The sequence below is a fragment of the Protopterus annectens genome, chromosome 8.part1, assembly GCF_019279795.1.
Source record: "Protopterus annectens isolate FY-2018-M chromosome 8.part1, PAN1.0, whole genome shotgun sequence".
NCBI lineage: Eukaryota > Metazoa > Chordata > Ceratodontiformes > Protopteridae > Protopterus > Protopterus annectens.
Genome location: NC_056742.1, coordinates 70,818,149 through 70,838,148, shown reverse-complemented (window position 1 = coordinate 70,838,148; position 20,000 = coordinate 70,818,149). Strand labels below are relative to the sequence as shown.

Genomic DNA, 20,000 nt, shown 5'->3' with positions numbered 1-20,000 from the left:
ATAACTGAAGGAAAACAATTGCACAGCAATCCAGGCATTCTCTAGAAGAGATATCTGAGAAGGTAGGTACAGAGGAAATAAAAAGCATGAGACGTGCTTCTTAGAACGAGTTAGACTTGTTCAGGAATGACGTAAAAGAAAAATAAAGTATATGTGAGCAATCCAGTTTTAGAAAAGCTATATGAACAAGTCCACTTCTAATAAATATGGACATGAATACTATAAGACAGTAAATGTAACAGATGAATGTGACAAAGAACAGCAGCACCATATCTTGAGACAATTTGTCATCTTTCTAAGGTAACAGAGAAGTTGACTGAATGAATGTTTTAAAAAAGCATAAGGAACACAGGATTTAGAAAAAATATGAGATTGTTTTTCATGTGAGATGGGGGGGGGGGTAAAAGGTCTGCTAAACAGTATAAATGTGGTGTTGAAGTTTCAGATATTATATATTTGTCTCAAGATGATAAAGTATTGTTCTGCCAACACAAATAATTGATGCTTTCTTAACATATTACTTTAACTTTATGGAGAACATCCTCGGTCGGTCTGTCATTGGGATCATCCATGCTTCAGTCTGCGATAAAGATATTCCTCTGTGGTGTTCCATTGAATAGGCTACATGCATGCTCCATAGGTGCTTGAGTGAACTCACCACTATGAGCATTTCTCCATATCTTCTTGACCACTGAATTCTCAAAACACATCAGCTCAAATTAAAGTACAAAACTATACCCCTAAATACATAAACCACCACATTAGCAGTACTCAAAAAGAAGCACATTTTCACACAAAAATACAATACCTGCAGATTCAAAGAAATATTTTTGCTGAGGGTAAGTTCCATTATACCCCATGTCTCTTACAGGCTGTTGAAGGGAGATCTAAGCCTGGTATACAGGACATTGTCAGACCCCACTCTGATGGACCTCCTGCATATCCACAAAACAAACAGTACCAGAATTACCCATTCTAAAGATGTAAATCTTGCCTGTGATATAAATAGGACCTGCTGGCAAGACAGGTATGTATCCCAGAGACTACCCCATCTCTGGAACAGTCTCCCCATCCATGTGAAGCAGAGTCCCCTCCTAACCCAATTCAAGTGTAAATTGGACAATTGAATGTGGAACAGAAAATTCATCCCAGGCAACCTGTAAATGGTTCATCTTCCAGGCCTCTGCTTGTAAATGTCTCCCAATCCTCTGTTTACACTTATCAAGGGTACCAGAACTTCTCAGAGATTTGGGATGCATGGTTAGTCTTAAAAAGGCCCTTGTGGTCATTAGCCTAGTAAATACCTATGAACCTATGACCTATGTGAGGGCTTCACCCCCCCCCACACACACACACACACATACATCACACTTTATTGTTTTTCAACTCAATGTCAGTGAAACTTAAAGAAAGAACACTAAGCAGAAAACATTATTAAAAATGGCTAGAAAATGGAAATTATCTAAAGCAACAGTAAATGATGTACTGAATTTTGTAAAGGTAACAAAAGAAATGCAGGTGGGATCTTTAGAAAGTAGAAGGATCAAATTACATAGAAATTAATGGATTCTGAAGGAATGATATACGCTGAATAATGTTCAGGAGGTGGAGTGAAATTTCAAGGAAGACAGAAATTAAGCTATTTATACTATGTTGGCGTGAATGAAAATTGTTAAAAAGAAAATGTATGTATACTGCAAGAAAAAAAATAATGGACATTTTGTTATGGTTTGTTTCTTTTCAACTACTATATGTCTAGCCATGTCACTTTTTAAAACTGGCATGTTTAATAAAATGTTTTAAAAACGTCTTCCTCCTCTGAACTGCTGCTGCAGTCTTGGATTAAAAAATGTACTAAACATTAACTCTACAAACATTGCTATGAATGTAGAGAACAGTTACAAGAAAAGACAACATAACATGTCTTAGTTGGAGATAATAGGACATAAACAAAGGAATCTTGAGCAACTGAAGAGAAACCCACTGATCGCATTAGTTCAGCCTATCCTCTGACTGAAGAGTTTATCGATGTCCAGTGACACTGAGAACTGAAATCATCAAATACAAACCATGGAACTGAAAGTATTCTATTAAGTCCATTGAATGCACATCAAAGAAAAACATAATGCTTTTTGCAGCTTGTATTTCAGTGGGGAAAAGGACAAATTGCCTTACTTCACTGTCTGCTGTTAACCAAACCACACACTTTGGAGAACTGTAATAGTATAAGTGAATGAAAAAAAACATTCACTAACACTGTTAAAAAGCTCTGACCCTGTGACTCACCCTTTGCCAATACTTAGCAGCATTCAAAGAATTTAACATTAATATTATGCTGACTTACTGCAATTGGAAGAAATGTGTCTTGATGAAAAGCATGACATGAATCATGAATACTATGGGTTACAAGACACTCCAGCATTAGCAGCTGGATGTATGTATGGAGTTGCCATCAAGACATAGTTGGAGAGAGATAAAGTATTTATGATGCACCAACTGTAAGGAGTTTCCTATTATATTTAACACTGGGGCTTCTCTGTGATTGTTATGAATCCTAAACAGTACAAAGCACCCATGTTAGCAATAGCCATGGGATAAAAGCTCAGATAGCAGATTCCTGAAGATGAGTTGTACCACAGAAGGCTTAACATCTGCAATCCCAGTCTAAGCAGCAATGCTTGTTTAAGGTGTGAAACTATGACCAAGAAGCCACAGCACAAATGCTAGAAAAGGAGACATTCTTAAAGAAAGCACTAGAAGCAGCCACAAACCTGGTGGAGTGGTCTTTTTAACAATTTTCTAATTAGTGGTCCATGAAATAATGACAAAAGAGTCTTGCTTGGCTGCTTCCTGAGCTCAGGCAAGGCTGAAAGCTTTTCCAGTGCCTCATCCACAAGGGGTATTAGAACACAGACAGGTAAAATAAATAATTGAGACACCTAATGCATGATGATACAGAAGGGCTTCCTTCTTCTTCATTATCTTCAGTGCTTTAGACTCATTGCCATGCAGCAAAGTTTCAAAGGTGCTTTGTTCTCTTGACTATGTGCTGCACTGAGGTAATCATATAGGAGTCCACTCTAGGATGCTTTTCAGGACCTTATTCCACCAAGCCGTGGGCTTGTAGAGGGTGTTTGCCCTTTTATGAAAAAATGAGAGGCATCTACCTGCATCCAGGCTGCATAAATATCTTCCTTGATAACTGATCACATGGGGGGAATGAAGCAGCACTCTTCCTCTTCTTTCTTCCCCAGATACTCTTTCTTATATTTTGCGGATGGGTGGAGCCATACTCTGGATCGATTAAGTCTAGTTCATGGGGGATTTTAATAGCCATAAGGTTTCCCCAAAGGAGGGGTCATCTAGTAAGAAGCTATATAGAACAATAGAGAAGTTTCATTATCATTATGTCTTTCAGAAATAAAGGTTTTAGGATCCCCCAACTCATCCCAGAAAATAGAGTGGGAAGGAAACTTCAGCACTCATGTCTAGATTAAGCATATTCAAGCCCTGCAAGCAGACGTTGGGTCAAACATAAAATGGGAAGGAACAGGATGTCAAGCAACAGACCCATGCCTTCCATCAGCTGAGCAGAGGCCAATCCATCTGTGCAAAGCCAATTGCTAGCATTAGATCATAATCCCTAAAGGGACATATTTACATAGGGCTAGGTATTCTTCATACTGGAGCAGAAAACATTGTGATTTGTGCAAACAGGAGTGCCCATGCTCTGATCAACAGAAGTTCAGTCAAAAATAGTCAAACTGCAGTGGAAGGATACAGATAGTCCCAATCACAGAACCATTGTGGAAGTTCCCATATTGCTAGATTAGTGTATCTGACAGATGTGAAATGCAGGAAGGGAACACCATCAAGAAATGTTATCCTAAACCTGGGGTTTATACGAGTGGAATTTGTTCCATTAGTGAACCATTTAACTGAAATTGCAAAACTTATTCTAAAGTGTTTGATGTTGGAACTTGTTACATTAAGTAAGGAGGTAGGGTAGGCAGGGTACTACATGGGCTTGACTGCACTTCATCCAAGGCTACTATTTTTAACTTTTTGTTTTTAATTTTCTATTAATAGTCCAACACTGGAAATTGACTTGCTTAATTATAACATAATCAGTAACATTAAATAATATGTGTTTGAATTATGTGTCTGAGGTAGTGTTAAGTACATTTTTTACTGGGTCAGTTGATTTTAGTGAAGCTCTTAGAAAAGTATGAACTTCACTCAAAAGCACCAGTGATGTATTGATGATGGGACAAATCAATACACTATCATAAAGAAAGTGGCTGAACTGTATGCAACACTTTGAGAAGTCATCAGGAAACAGGCAGAAGAAACTCGGCCACAGAATGGCCCTTTGAGAAGCCAATAGAATGGTCTTAGAACAGAAAAGGTACCATAGAAGCATGCCAGGGTCTACAGAACAAGAAAAAGTATGTGAGAGAAAATCTAAAGTCTAAGTTTATGAAAACACAATTATAATGGACCAACAAGATAAAAAGTCTTAGTGTGACACACTGAGCCAGCTGAGGAAAAGGCCTTAGCCCACACATACTAGAATTGCCAGGAGAAATGATAATGCTTTATGTAGCTCTGAAACCATAATGAATGCAAAGTAAGAAAGTAGTCTTTGAAAGTTAAGAAGGATTCAGGGAGATGGCAACCATTTTCATTTTTTTTTTATTTTGAACTGCAAAGCAACAAAGATATAAGGCCATATTTAGTCAGTTAACTAAGGGGAGGTCTAATCTTCTGAAACTCAATATTTGCATTTTCAAGTCTTTCAGGACAGAAAAGGAAAACAGGCACAAATTAAACATAATTTGAACACAAGCAGTGAGGAGATGAGTGGTATGTTTAAGGCTACTATGGATGGCATCCAAAACAAGTATTTATGTCAAAAACAGGGAGAAAGCATACCATCAGTGTTGACAAGGGCGCTGGATAATTTAAGGTCAGATTTAATTAAGAAGCACAATGCCACAGGTGAACATTGCGCAGGGACACTAGAACACCTTAGGTGAAATGGAGTATAAAGTGAATGCAAAATTCTCTGACACCTGCAAAATGATAATTTCCTTATGGCAAATTAAGAATGAAATCACTTAGGATGACGTTGTTTGACTCCAGCCAGAGTGGTAAACAGATATATTTTGGGTATTGTTTCAACATTTACATGGAGAGAAAGAATAACCAATTAGTTTCATCTGGTTAGAAGATGGTATGCAACATACGAAAGCAGCACTGTGTGTGTGTGTGTATGTGTGTATGTGTGTGTGTGTGTGTGTGTGTGTGTGTGTGTGTGTGTGTGTGTGTGTGTGTGTGTGTGTGTGTGTGTTTGTGTGTGTGTAATACAAGAATACTGAGCATTAGAATTACTTGAGTTGGCCAGTTAAGAGCCATGAAAACCCTCTCAGAGTTATTCAGAATAAATAGCACCAGAATGCCTAACTAAAGAAGACTGTTAAGCAATTAAATCAACTGAAAACAGTGGAGATTGTTTAAATAGCATTTGACAATTAAGTCATGAAAGTGTGTCACAGACAGATCTGTACAGAATCGCATACTTGCAGCTATAACAAAGGTTAAATAGAGAGTAAATCCTGTCCGTCTTACCATAAGACAATGCCTTGTGTCACATACGTGTTTCACAATCCATTGAATTTGCAGCCTCATAATTTCTGTAGCAGTTCATCTCTCAAAGGTAATTGAGTCACAGTAAAGAAAGCAAGAAAATAATTCCTGCCTGAAGCACATCAGTGCTGAGTTCACTGTGGCTTGTAACTAAAGTACAAGCCTATAGGGAATGAATGAGGCTGATATGAAAAAAAAGGCCTCTGTGAAGTTGTTTTTGTAACATAGGGATTTTACGTGTTCATAGACTCTCTGGGGAAATGGAATTGATTTTGGCACACTGTAATGGTAGCAGAGAATAAGAACACAATTTAAAACAATGTTCTTTAATACAAAAAAGTGGCAAGGGGATGAGTATTGTGACAGGTGAGGCATCACATGAGGTATCAGATATACAATGCACTAAGCACATAAAGATAGGCATTGTTTTACTGCATATGCATTTCTGAATTTCTGAGCTAGACAATTATATGATTATAACAGGGGAAAAAGTAAAAAAAAAATAAATAAAAAAACAGTGAGGTTTGTCAGGTGCAGTAACTGTCTAACAGATAATTAAAGACTACAAGTGGTGCAGGTTACTGCTTATACACAAGGTGAAACGTACTTCACTTAAGACCTGTAACTGAAGTGGCACATGGGATTTTTGTTCAGCAATAGCAGTGTTATATGAAGAAAAGACTTACTCTTAAAACAATAGTCTAATTAATAGCTTAATAATATCCCAATGACCTGGCAAGATGACAATGTCAGAGATCCCTTCCAGTGTTGCTGTACTCACAGACTGTCTCAAGATCCTAAAACCTCTGATATTTTTTCTTTGCATTTCATAGTTAAGTACACATATTTACTCCTGCACACAGAGCAGGCAAGTATGACAAAAAAAACAAACAAAAAAAAACGATAACATGATAAATAACTTACTGTTTAGAAGCTTCTATTGGTGAAATCTTCCATAAATGTAAAAAAAATAGCAATTTATTCCAAAGGGAGTTAACACATTATTTATTAATACATGTGCACTATAAACTGCAGTTTCTGCACACACCAAGGAAATGAAAAAAAAAATTTAAGGTAAACCTTTACTGACTTCCCTGTTCCAAGCACTATCTTTGTCAAAGCAGCAGTTGTCCAGTCACTGCCAGTCTTATGTGTTGGCAAACTAAATGACCACCTAGGAGTGCTGTGCTTGTAGAAGCTATCTTTCTCTATTTCTTTTTTTTTTTTTTACAGCAATGTTCTTTTGCCACTCCAAGCAATCATCACCCAATGGGCATGTAGTGAAGGTGTGTGCTCACTTCTGTGGATGATGTAAGTCCTTAAGTCTATCCTGCCTTACTCCACTTAAAGTCAGCATCCCTGCATGATCACCAATCTTCATCAGGCATTCTAGTGTTGCAAAGAGTGTCAAGACATGCCCCTGCCCCCTACTCCACCATAAGTCATGTCATTCCATTATGCTTCAAGTCAGCGTCAACAGGTGCCCGCATTGTTATTTATTTATTTATTTACTTACTTATTTTGAATTTATTAACTGGGGTAGAGGACTGATCCCACTGGACCAATTTCAGTCTCATGCTGGGGTAATCTGAACATGGATCACTGGAGACACAGTCATGGCTTTTTCTCTCTATGCTAATGGAGCTGGCACCACCACCAGTGACATTATACATGATTTGACTTAAAAAGAAAAAGAGAGGCATAATTTATGCTTTATTATTACTTGAATATAGGATTGACTGTCACCAGTGCTCTAATGGCTACTCCGGACTGTCCTAGAATACAAGAGGTTTGCGAAGCATACACATGTATGCACATTCTATATTCATGCACTGCCACTGCAATGGATCTAAAACTACATTAACAATTTATAACTTTACACTTGCTGTGTAAGAAGGCTATAAACATGCAATGCAAATAGGTTATATTATCACCATTTGCTATCTTAATTTGCATCCCTTTAAAAATGCAGACAGGCACAACATATTCTATTTTGTCGTCTTATATAGTCTGAGCTACATATTTCTTATATAGCAAATGTATCATGATCAGTTGTCTACTTTAATGGATTTAATGTCTAATGTAGGGTCAGATAGCATCATTTGAAAGAACAATCACATACAGACTACTTTTACATAACACTTAACATATTTACTTCAGGCAAATTTCCACAAAACTATTTATTTTTGTTTATTAAAATTTGTATTTACTTATTGCAGTTAGTCCCACTAGGCAAGTGTATTCTTTTCTGACAAGAGGAAATTTGGCCAAGGCACTAGGGATCTTTTCTTACTCTGTTTTCAGTAAGTGTCATTGGATCTTTTATATCCACCTGATCTACCACAACTGAAGCAGATGGGATCTTGGTTTAACATCTCATCCAAAGAACAGCATACTCAAGAGTGTAGCACCACCCTATGCTACACTGTAGTGTCAGTATTAGAAAAAAAATCCAAGTATCTGGTTTGGGGATAGAACCCACAACTTTCTGATCTTTTAGCATCAAAGGGTTTCCTACCTGTTTGGTCACTGGCACTATGCCTTTAATGCTCATGGCATTTAGTTATTTTTATATTAGGTTTTGGACTTTTTTTTGCAGTTTGAAATTCACTGATATAGCTACAACACAAAATTCAATAATATACTAATACTTAATGAAATTTTTTTCATTATATATAATTTTTTTTGAAAATCACATTTTGTTCAGAAATTAATTGCTTTATGCCTTTAATGCTGACTGCATTTAGATATTTTATAAATATTAATGAAGTAGTAACTGTAAAATGTTTTAAAGTATTCTAACTTCAATTTCCGAGAAGTTATGCTAGACCCAGTATTATAAGATCCAAACCAAAGGGTAAAAGGGGCACACAGACAAACCATTTATAAAAACTACAAGAAGGACCCAGCCAAGCTAGGGTTTTTGCTGTGTAATACCATAAACCTCCAGTACTGGAAGCCCATGGGATATATGCAAATTATCCATTTTGGTCTTAAACAGCTTTTCAGCTACACGATTCATGAACGCCCTTGATGTCATACCTTTTACTGGTGCACTTAGGACAGTAAAGCCAGAGCCCATAAGCTGTAGACATGCCATATTTTGCCCTTTTTTATGAGCTTGTCAGTACATTGGTATGTCCATAAGTGGTCATTTGCAATAAACCACAGGCCTTTATTACAGGAAATTTAAGGTATTAAGCAGTGAAGACTCTAGCTTGGCTGGGTCTTTCTTGTGGTCATTACTATAAGATATCTAGCGCTTAACTGTTACAAGTGTTTGTAAGAAACATTGTTGCTCTTCTTCGTGGGTGATTAAATTTCGTTGTGGAATACTTTTGTGCCTTATTCGAGTTAGTGCCAGCAAACATTTCTGTTTTGGCAGTGACGGAGAGTATCCGTTTGATACGTTGACTTTCTGGTGTTGTTTTTTGTGCTTTGGAGATAATTAAGAATATATGAATATTTAATGTCACTCATGCAATTACATTTAAGTTTTTTGAAAATCACAGATTCTAGAGAAACAAAGTACTTTAAGCCTTATGCTCTAATACTGTAACTCTGTATTTTTGAACAAAGTTTATATGCTGTGGCTAGTTTTTATAATAGCTACCCTGAGCATAAATTATAGCTATGTGGAGTTAAGCAATTATTGTTTATCACTGACTCATTTAATAAGGGTATGAACCAGGGCAGTATGTCAACACTAATGTCTATTTTCAGTGAGAAGAATTGAATGATCAACACGATCAAAGGCTGTGGTGAGGTCAATAAAAATGGCCGCAGTAAGTAGGCTTTTGTCCATTTCAAGTAGAGCATTGTTGGTGATTGTCCAGATAGCTATGGATGTATTGCAGTCAGACCAAAAGCCATGCTGCTTTTGACAGAGAAGGTGGTATTGGCTGACTTATTGAGACAGCTGCAAGTAAAGTAAATTTTCCAAAGTTTTACCAAGGGTAGGGGGATAGGTATCTGAGGGGTTAGAGGGACTGGGTTTCTTAGGGAGAGATTTTACAGTGGCATTTTGTGAAATATTATGCATAGTATTAAGTGCAATACACAGCTTGTAGATGTGTTTCAACAGATTTATGCTGTTGTCTCTGCAGTGATAAATAAACCATGGGTGGAGATTTTCTGTACCGGGGGGCTATCAAGTTTAATCTGTTCAAGCACTGGGAGGATCCCCTTGGATGTGATAATCCTGAAACAGAATGAAGGAATGTTTGGAGGGGATTTGGGGTGGGAAAGGTAGTTTGGAATTGGCTGGAGTAAGGGATCAGAAGATTGTTGAAATGAAAAATGAAATCAGATGCAGAAAGTTGAGAGTATGTGTAATTCATAAAGGGAAGGTTATTCTTTCCAGAAGGTTTTGAGTGATTTTATTAGTGAGGTTTGGCATGATTTCATCAAGTGAATTTTATGACAGAATATTTCTTGCTTGGCAGTTTTGCATAGCTGGATGTAGTATTGTCTGTTAATGGTAGTAGGAAGGGCTTTCTAAGAGTGCTATGCCTTATTTCTGATTTATGGAAAAGCTTTAAGCTCATAGTTTAACCAGTTATTAGCATTTGGCTTCTGTAGTCTTTGGATTACTGGAAAGCAGGAGTATTGCAGGTCAGTCAGTATAGAAGTGAGTAGTTCTGCACAAGTGTTAGGGTCAGTTGAATTCAGAATTGGTGACCAGTCCACTGAGGAAAGGATAGATTTATGTTTGTGAGGCTGTTCTCTTTTGCAGGAAGATATGCACTTTGAGAACATATTTATATATGGATGATGGGTATGGAAACTGATAGAGTAGTGGTCAATGACAGATGGTGGATAGATGATGATGTTTCAGATAAGAGAAGGTTTGTTAGTTAATATGAGCTCTAGGAGAGAGTGGCAATAGTGTTGCAGCTGGATCAAGTAGGTTGAGGTGTGAGCTGGGTGAGGTTGAAGTGTATGAGAAGATTATTCAGGTAATTTAAAATGAGACTGAGCAGGCTGAGATTGAGATCTCCAAGTATTATATGTCATTCCTGGAGAATATTATTTGTTTTTGAAGGTCATTTAGTTTGGGAAGTGAGGAGGGAGGTGGTAGAAGTGGTACATTGAGATGTAGTATGGTATTATTGTGGGAGGGAATGGCTACAAGTAGCCATTTCGAAGAAGTGTGTTACTGTTTACTTGAACATGTAGTTGGATGTCGAAGTGTGATCTGAATGGAAGAAAAGTTCTACCTCCTTGTCTTGAGCCTGCTCCAAGGCCAAAAAAGTAGTTGTAAGCAGGTGCAAGGATGGATTGTTAACCTTAACCTATGTTTGCACAGTAGACACTAAATCAGGCTTGTGTAAAATAATTAAGGCATTAATCTGATACATTTTATTTCTTATACATTGTAGGTTAAGTAAAATACAGTATATGGCTCTGGATTAGCTTTGATGTTACCTCAAAAGACTGGCAAACATTTGTAAAGATGGTTGGGCAGGTCTAGGACAGATCATTGGATGATAAATGAATTTATATATATATATGTAGGTGGTGTTAGTAACTGAGGTAGTTGGAGCAATAAGTGTGGTAAGGTAATGTAGGGAAGATGAAGGATATGTATGACTTGGTTCAGTTTGAATGAAGAGAATATAGCATACTAGTATCCAGTAGAGCTGGGGTAAATTATGAGCAGGGAGTATTTGACAAGGTAAGTGCCATGGTAGGAATTGTTTGGAGGGATAGTAGTATGAGTAAAAGTAGGTAGTTAGGACAGAAAGTGGAGTACACTTTGTGGTACAAAAGAGGAAGATGAAAGTATGCAGAAAGTATAACAGTGTTCTGTGTTACTTTTGAAAAGAAGACAATGCTAGGTAGGAGGAGTATTGATTGTTGTTGGAATGTAAATTAAAATGTGGAAAGGGAGTGGAAACTGGAATGTGTCTTTACTGGGGTGTGGTTATGTAGTTAGAGGTGGGTGGGGAGCCGGAAATCAGTCTGTGCAAGTCAATCAGCCTGCACACTATGATGACCTCTCTACCCCGGACCAGTAATCAAGGAGCCTCAATCCTCACCACTGACACTAGTGAGAGATGGTCACTAAGAACATGAATGAATTTACACAATATTTTCAGATGCAGCTCTCTGCATCAAGCACCATTTTCCCCAAGATCACATGGGGAACATGCTCCAGACCTGGGACTGGCCTCTCTGTCTTTCCAGATCCCAAACAAGACTCACTTTGTAGCACTGTGTCCCGGGTCCAAGTAGTTGACACACCCACACCTGGGTATTTGATTTTCACACACACACACACACACACACACACACACACACACACACACACACACACACACACACACAGACACACACACACACACACACTCCTGGTAAAAGCTGGTACAGATTTACTAACGGTACTCCTTCTGTCCAGACTATAAGGCAACTTTTCTGCCAACAGTCAATCACTCTCAGGCTCTTACAAGGCTATCCAATTATACTGAGTGAAATCAATACTAACATAAATGGTAGAGTGTAACCAAAGCAGCCAGGCTTTTCGGAGTGCCCAAGGCATCACTAAAATAAGCACAAGTACTCTCAAGAAGTTAAAAGTATTCTCTAAAAGATCAGCCACAATGAAAGGTATAAAATATTTAATAATAAATAATAAAATATAAAACATGCGAATACTAAATATCTACATACAATAAACACCAGAGTTTCAATCACATGAGAAATATAAAAATAACATAGTTGGACACATTCAAACAAATGCAGAAAAACACTACTTAACTAATCTCACTGTATTTCCTGACTGTCTAAAGAATAACAGTTGCCTAGCTAACTTAATTAATACAGCAAGGCAATATTAGATGCTGAGATGCTTACTTCCACAAGGCAAGATGATGAGCTTCAAACTTCTAACTAAAACAGAAATGAACTCAACTGACTGAACTAACATAGATCTTTATATCAAGTTCCAAAGAAAACAAAACAAACTGTTGTAAGAGTTCCATCCTCTCAGTGCTGGTTATAGAATGACATCACATATGAACACCTGACTCTGGTACAATACACACTCAGAGCATTGCTAAGAACTATTGCAGTATTTCAAAATTATAGAACAATTTCAAAAAGTTCTACTCTTTCCTTCCAGAATTCTTTGTTTAAACTTATACTTTTAATGAGTTATAATAACACCGTTGATACATTTTTAACACAAGTCTCTGTACAAGTCAGTGTGATAGTCAAATGGCACAGAACTATTTACAAATTCCAGATAACTATGCTGGCATATGTTACACATGCACTTCCCTATTCTCAATAGCACAGAAGGCAATACCTCACATCATCACACCCACCTTCAGTGAATAAGAATGTATTTGAGTAAATCAGAACTGGGGGAAGAGAGACCGAAGTTGAGCTTATTTCGTTTTTATAAATATTTTGATTCACTACCCAAAGTTCTTCAAGGACTTGTCAAATGGGAGGGAAAAGAGATAGAGAGAGTAAAATTTCACTAGCAGTTTTTATCTGTACAGAGATTTTTTAACTGCATTCTTCCTTTTACTTATCTCTCACCAGACTTGTGGCTGTTTATGTTAAGTCATTGATTATTTTCTATGTCTTTTGACAAATATTCAACCCACTTCTCCACTCCCCAGCCCTACTCTGAAATCCCACCCACCTCCTCTTACTCTACATTTATATTTCTATAGCACCACCCACCTATTCCTCTAAACAATGCCATCAGTTCCTTCCAGTAGGAAAACAATTGATACAATTACTCCCAAAGGTAACACCCACTCTAGTTTATCACCCAAGGCTCTCTCACAAATTGTCTTAATTCTTGCCTCCTGTAACTATCAAATTACATCTCTACAACCAATCCACTACCCTCCTAACATTTTTATCCTAATTTATAACAAAGATAAAACCCAAGTCTCTCTTAGTTGAAATACTTCATGGAAGGACGAATAATAGTTCACATGTAGAAGAAAACATAGGTTTCTGTATTAGAGTGAGTCTAATCCTAGATTCAGCATAGTCAAAGAAAGAATACCATGCAATAAGACTTGTTTGGTTTCTGCTTCTTAAGCATACCACAGACCTCAGTATTATATTTACTGCACTATCATTATAGTCTTATTTGATTAGTCCTTTTCATCACAGTCTTTCTCCTCACAGTTATGTCAAGGTGTGATTCGTGTATTTTTACTAACATGTTCATGCAACTGAGAAGGAATGACCACTTTGTCATCTTTAAATATTAGTCCTTGAACAAGACAGTTCGCGAAGGATAGAGAAATATGTTCTAATAAAAGGATGCAGTGTCTTCACAATAGCAGGACATCCATTCATAATGGCATTGATGAGTAACTGAAACTTTAAGTCCTCAATAGCACAAGCTATAGCAGTCAGTCCTCTTTGCCCTCATTCAGATATGCTCCGCACAAAGTATTGGCAATGTGCATAACTTTATCAAGTATATATTGTACTTGGAGCTCATATTTCTGTAATAATAACATCATTTTCTGCAGCTATACAAAAGCTTTACAGAAGGATGTTTTAAAATGATTTCAGGTGGTTTATAAAACATACAATAAAAATAGGGGACTCCACCTCCAACAGCAGACCTGTAAATAGTGGTGTTTCACAGGGATCAGTCCTGGAACCTCTACTGTTTGGAATCTATTTCTCTGAAGTGTAAGCAAAAACTAAAGGTCTGTGGCTGACAGAGTTTGCTGATGACTGCAAACTGGGAGTGGTCACAGAATCTCCAAATGATGTCAACATCCTACAAGACAGTCTTACACAAACAAATGATTGGTGCCAGAGTCATGGCCTTAGACTCAATGCAAAAAATGTATTATCATCCCTTTCAGTATCAGAGATGTTCCTGCTAACTACCACACCAATAGCAACACCCTAAGTATGCACTCAGTGGTGAAAGACCTGGGCACACAGGTTGACAGCAATCTTATCTTTGATCACCATGTCTCCACAGTGGTAAGAAGGGCATTCTATATTGCCCATCTCATAAGGAAGGGCATTGCCTCCAGAAAAAAAGAAGTTATACTCTCCCTGTACTCTTCCCTCATCAGGGCAATAATTGAGTACAACGCCCCTTTTAGTATGTACCTTTCCAAGCATCTGCAGCAATTGGAGAAACTACAAAGGATCCTCACAAGGAAAACTCAAGGTTTTCAGCACCAGTCTTATGTGGATCATCTGAAATCACTGTTACTTTATTCTGTTTCATACAGACTACTCAGAGGCGATCTCTGCCTTGCATATAAGGCAATCTCTGATCCTGCTTTATTGGAAATGCTGCATATCCGCAAATCAAATGGTACATGGGTTACTCACTCTAAAGACCTTAACTTGCTATGTGACATTAATAGAACCTGAGGGACAGATTTGTCTCCCAGAGGTTGCCACATCTTTAGAACAGACTCCCACTTCATGTCAAATGGAGCACCTCATTGGCCCTCTTCAAATGCAATCTGGGCGATTGGATGGGTAGCCATAAATTCACGCCAGGGGTTCCACCTGTGCCCTCTTGGACATGGGCATTAGGTGCTGATCATGGAAATAAGGGTAGAATTTGGGCAGGCTTGTAATTGCCCTATAGCCATTAACCTAGTAGCTTCCTATGATCCTATTCTACTTTAATTATTTTGCAAAAAAAAAAAAAAATACAGAACTTCTGGCAACCAAAGTCTATAGCAAATATTTCTTTCCCTATTTATGTGTAGCTTGCTTGTGCATCTGAATGCATAAGTTGTAGGACTTCATATCTGGTACAGCATTATGCCTGGACTTTATTGATGGCATCAGTTTGCAAAGTTGCAGTTAGTGTCATGTCATAATAATTAACAGCTGGAGCTCTAGTTAGCAGATATTTTGGCAACTCAAAAGTATTTTATTGATCTGTTGCATATAATATATTAATTATAGGTTCATAGATTAGTACTAGACCAACTACCCTTGTGGGCCATTTTAAGCCTATCCAGAGAATCAAACCCTGCACCTTGTGTTAGGAAGGTAAAAAGTAAACCATCATGCCAACTTCCATGAGTTAAAAATACTACACTTTCTGCTGATTGTGTGCATCATGTGGTTTATTGTAGCAAGAGACTCTTATCAGATAACAGTTCCCCTTAGATTATGACAAAGAGTTTTGCTGGCTTTAAAAACAGCACAGCTTACTGCAGAAACATGTTGTTGTACACCAGCAACTAACAGTTAAAATCAACTATTCAAATTACTGCAGGATGACAGCAGTAACATTACACAGCCAAGACAGAAAAGTGAATGAAACAGCATTTAAAGAATCCACTACCCAGATCATGATTTCCATGTATGGACCGCTAACCACGCTGAGCTAAAAGTGATTATTTCCTAAATGTGTATAAAAATGGTATTACACTCTCAATTTCACAAGTAACTGTAATATATTTTTTTTCTGCTTTCTTCTACTTTGAATACATACAGACACTGGCTAAGATGTTAATCAATTTTAATGTTGCTGGGAAAGCATGCCTGTTTTTTGAGATTGCAAGAGTGGATTCCCCTGGGAGTAATTGGAAGAAAGCTACTCACAGATCTCCCACTGATGTTGACAGAAGTTTGACATAGTTTAGATTTAACCATGTTTAGTTTACGACATTGCTAGTTTGAAGATTTTGTGTTCCTGAGCATCTGTTTTGATTTTTTTGTCATATACACATATTTCAGAAATATGGACACTGTACTTCAGCCGATGCTATCACACTGCCTATACTAAACTTATGTAAGTTGGTAAAAATCTATTGCAATGTGTGACTTACTGGGTAACCACAGATTAAAAACAAAACACTCAGTAGCAGTTCTGATTTGAACAGGACCAGCATAACTAGAGATCTTGCTTCCATCTCATCAAGGGAGGACTGTCATGAGGAAAAAATCTGCTTGTTTCAATCTATCTTCAGAGATCTTCAGTGAACACAGTACTGTGTAGCCAGGCTGGTTCTTTGCAATGCCTTTATAAGTGCTTGTGTATGCAGCCTTGAAGACAAAACCTAATGCTATGGCAGAGGATTCATACAAAGTGCAAAGCAGGAAGGCTAAGAAGATACTTAGAAGTGTATGTCGGACGCAGATACTAAATAAATCCAGGCACTTTGTGTTTGGTTAGAAATGGGTCAGGGCTCAGAGAATACAGATATGTGTACTGACAGAAGGGCTGGTGCTGTCTGCATGATCAAGTTATTGAAAGTAGAACAAATGAAAAGTTTCTCTGTATTAGGCCCTAGGATCAGGACCAACATTTATCAGAAATAAAGTAAAACGTTAAAGACCTTTGTCTTAAATATCAGTATGTTTATGCTGAATTGCAGAGATTTTATTTTTTATTTTTTTTTTTATTTAACATTTGTTTACCAGGAAAGTCTGACTGGGACAGAACCCATTTTCAATGGAGGTCCAGGGAGAAATACTCCAGGTGCATGTCTTTGGAATGCAGGAGGAACCTGGAGAAAACTCACGAATGCAAGGGAGGACATGCAGATTCCACAAAGAAAGCAACCCAGATGCAAATAGAAATGGAGAACCTGTTGCTGTGAGGCAACAACGCTAACCGCTGCACCACTGTGCTGCATATATATAGAAATATAGATCAAGTGTCCAAATGTCAACATAAGAAAAATTCACTTAGTGGCAAACCCTTGAATTTCTGCCCTTGGATCTTCAAAAAATGTTGCAGAAGCAGTGTGGATAATAATTTATTTCATTAACTGTGTTACAGATTATGTCATAGGCCTTTTAACCTCGTAATCAACAGTAATTAAAAACATTCCATTTATGAAACATGAACAATTATAATGACAATATGCAGTTTTATTTATAATGAAAGTACATGCATGCAAAATATACTGTACCACTAATAAATGGCAAAATAGGTATACCAGATATTGTGCACAAATTTCTAACCAGAGTTTGGCTGTTCAGGTTTTCCAGGTCGAGCAGATTCTGTGCCATCTCTTGACATGACTTCCAGCAAATAGGTCCCTTTAAATTCTCTGTCAAACTCTGCTTCAGCATATAATGAGCCTGTATCAGGATCTAATCTGAAAAACCTGTAATCCTTGTTTCGATCCTCCAGCAAAAAGTAGGTGATCTGTGAAAAATAAGACAGTGACAACTTTGCTAGTTTTAACTTTTTAATAAATTATGATCCCTACATGTAGAAAAGCAACTGAAGTCTGCATTCAGTTCTACTTTCAAATAAGCACCTAATTAAAAGTAATTATGCACCTATTAAGAAATTAAATAAACATTTAATGTGAATCATTAGTACTTGTTGTAACAGAGTGACATTATAAGAGTTATATGTAGATTCTTATTAAATAAGTAAGATAGAGTATAAAATGAACCTGCATGGTAATGAAAGACAAATACAATTAGTAAAGATTTAGAAACACTATGCACATTTCAGATTTACAAAGAAAAATATTATGCAGTTTTACCAGCAGATGTAATGAAGTTGGAACTAACCAAGGCTTCTGATGTGTTTTCCATGCAGCACTGTGTACAGCCTGAATAGCAGTATTAACTTGTATGTAATTAGACAGCTAAAACACTGGTTTGAAGGCCGAACAAAGCCAATAAAGATTAATAGTGAGATAGCTGTTACTGAGCTGGTCATTAGTTGCAACCCCAAGAGATCAGTACAAGGGCAGTCTTGTTTAAGATTTTTAAGGCTCTCCTGCAAGCCATATTTTAAGTGACGATAACAAAGCCTACTGACAGTTACAAAATATGGTCCATCACTAATAATTTTTATAGTACTATTTATTGACAAAATTATACTGATACCTTTACAAAATAACATGGTAGGCGTACTGTTACTTTCTGCATCATAAAATGTGAGACATCACGTTGGTTGAAACAATAATCGATACACTTATGTTGTCAATGGATATTGATTTTATGCTACTACACATCATAAAAAACCTTGTAGCCTTAGGTGACACATCTCTTTCATTTAAGAAAAATGTATTACTAGTTTGAAAGATATTTCTATGTCATTAGATCCATGTTAACAAAAGGCGATTCAAGGAAAATTACAATATTTTTACCACTCAGATAGGCTCTGAACCACTCTGTTAGTAAGTACACCATTGTCTTTTATATTTACTCTGAGTCTTTATAAGTAATCTAGAACTATTGTGGTAGTATTTTGCTGTGCAGATCCAAAGCCCAAAATATCTTACATACCATAAAAGAGTCAAACTGCTTTCCTTATACTTGTTACAGACCTTTAAAAAGAGACTTGACTGTAGTTTGCAAAGCAGCTGAATAAATTATTTCATCCAGTCACTTAGTTTTGAGATAAAGGGGATTAACATTAGCTTTATAATTATCTGAGTTTAAGCAACCATTTCTCAGTCTTACTGGTGATTACATATTTATCACTATTAGGTACTGGATCTGCACTTTTTCATAACTCCCTTGCTAGGTTTACAGCATGTGGACTGCTACACTGAAACATTGACCCGTTATGTGCATCAAAGTTAAAACATAACTACTGAAGAATTAGTCTGCACTTACACTTAGTAAAATTACAATTTAATTATTTTTTTTAGCATCATTATTGAATTATCACTTAAGACATAAGCAAACATACATTTAGATAAAAGGAAACAAACCATGTTAACATATTCCAAGTTAAAAACATTATACATCATATATGTTTTTTCTATAACTTTACATAAATTGCTCAATTTCTGCCTTCCTTTAAATTTCAATCATCCTCCAAAATATTAGTCTGCATGTAATGTTCCCACAATTTCCATTTTTTTTAGCAATTTGCTCCTACCCTTTTCTAAAGGCCCTCTTGCTTTCTCCTTAACTGAGACCAATGTTTTCAGGACAAATGCTTGACAAATCAAACAGAATGTATGGTTGTGAGAAGCTCCTAGGCAAAAAAGGCATACAGTCTTTATGGGGAATCTGTCTCCCACACTGGCATTTACCTTTCCTGGATGACATTAATGTCCCCAAAAGCACAAAAGAACAAGAAAAGAACAACCCCCCACCAAGTGGGTACTTATCTGCAACAGTGAGGACTTCAGCAAACAGGAATAATCACCAGAATTCCAACAAACAGAAAAAACGGGAAAAAACTGATGGAGGCAAACAGAACGATGGTTCAAAACAGCATTTGGACTGGCGGCAAAGAAGTTCTGAGGATGGTATGCCTGAATAGCACCTTTATGCCCTATGCTATGCGAGCAGTGTTTAGGTGACGTTAAGCGTACCTTAAAGCAATGGTAGGTTTTGGTGGACTGGCCAGACGACGGGCTTCATGGCAGAGAACCCCATGAGTTATGAGTACTGCA

General features: G+C 37.1%; 1 protein-coding gene across 1 annotated transcript in view; it reads right to left on the bottom strand.

Annotated features, from left to right (window-relative positions):
* LOC122810195 (neural-cadherin-like) overlaps positions 1 to 20,000 on the bottom strand; it is a 1,307,756-nt gene that overhangs the window by 651,356 nt on the left and 636,400 nt on the right. Inside the window, exon 15 of the mRNA XM_044081677.1 lies at positions 17,590 to 17,776. Within this exon, the coding sequence (XP_043937612.1) occupies positions 17,590 to 17,776 (187 nt within the window). The remainder of the gene's footprint in view (positions 1 to 17,589; positions 17,777 to 20,000) is intronic.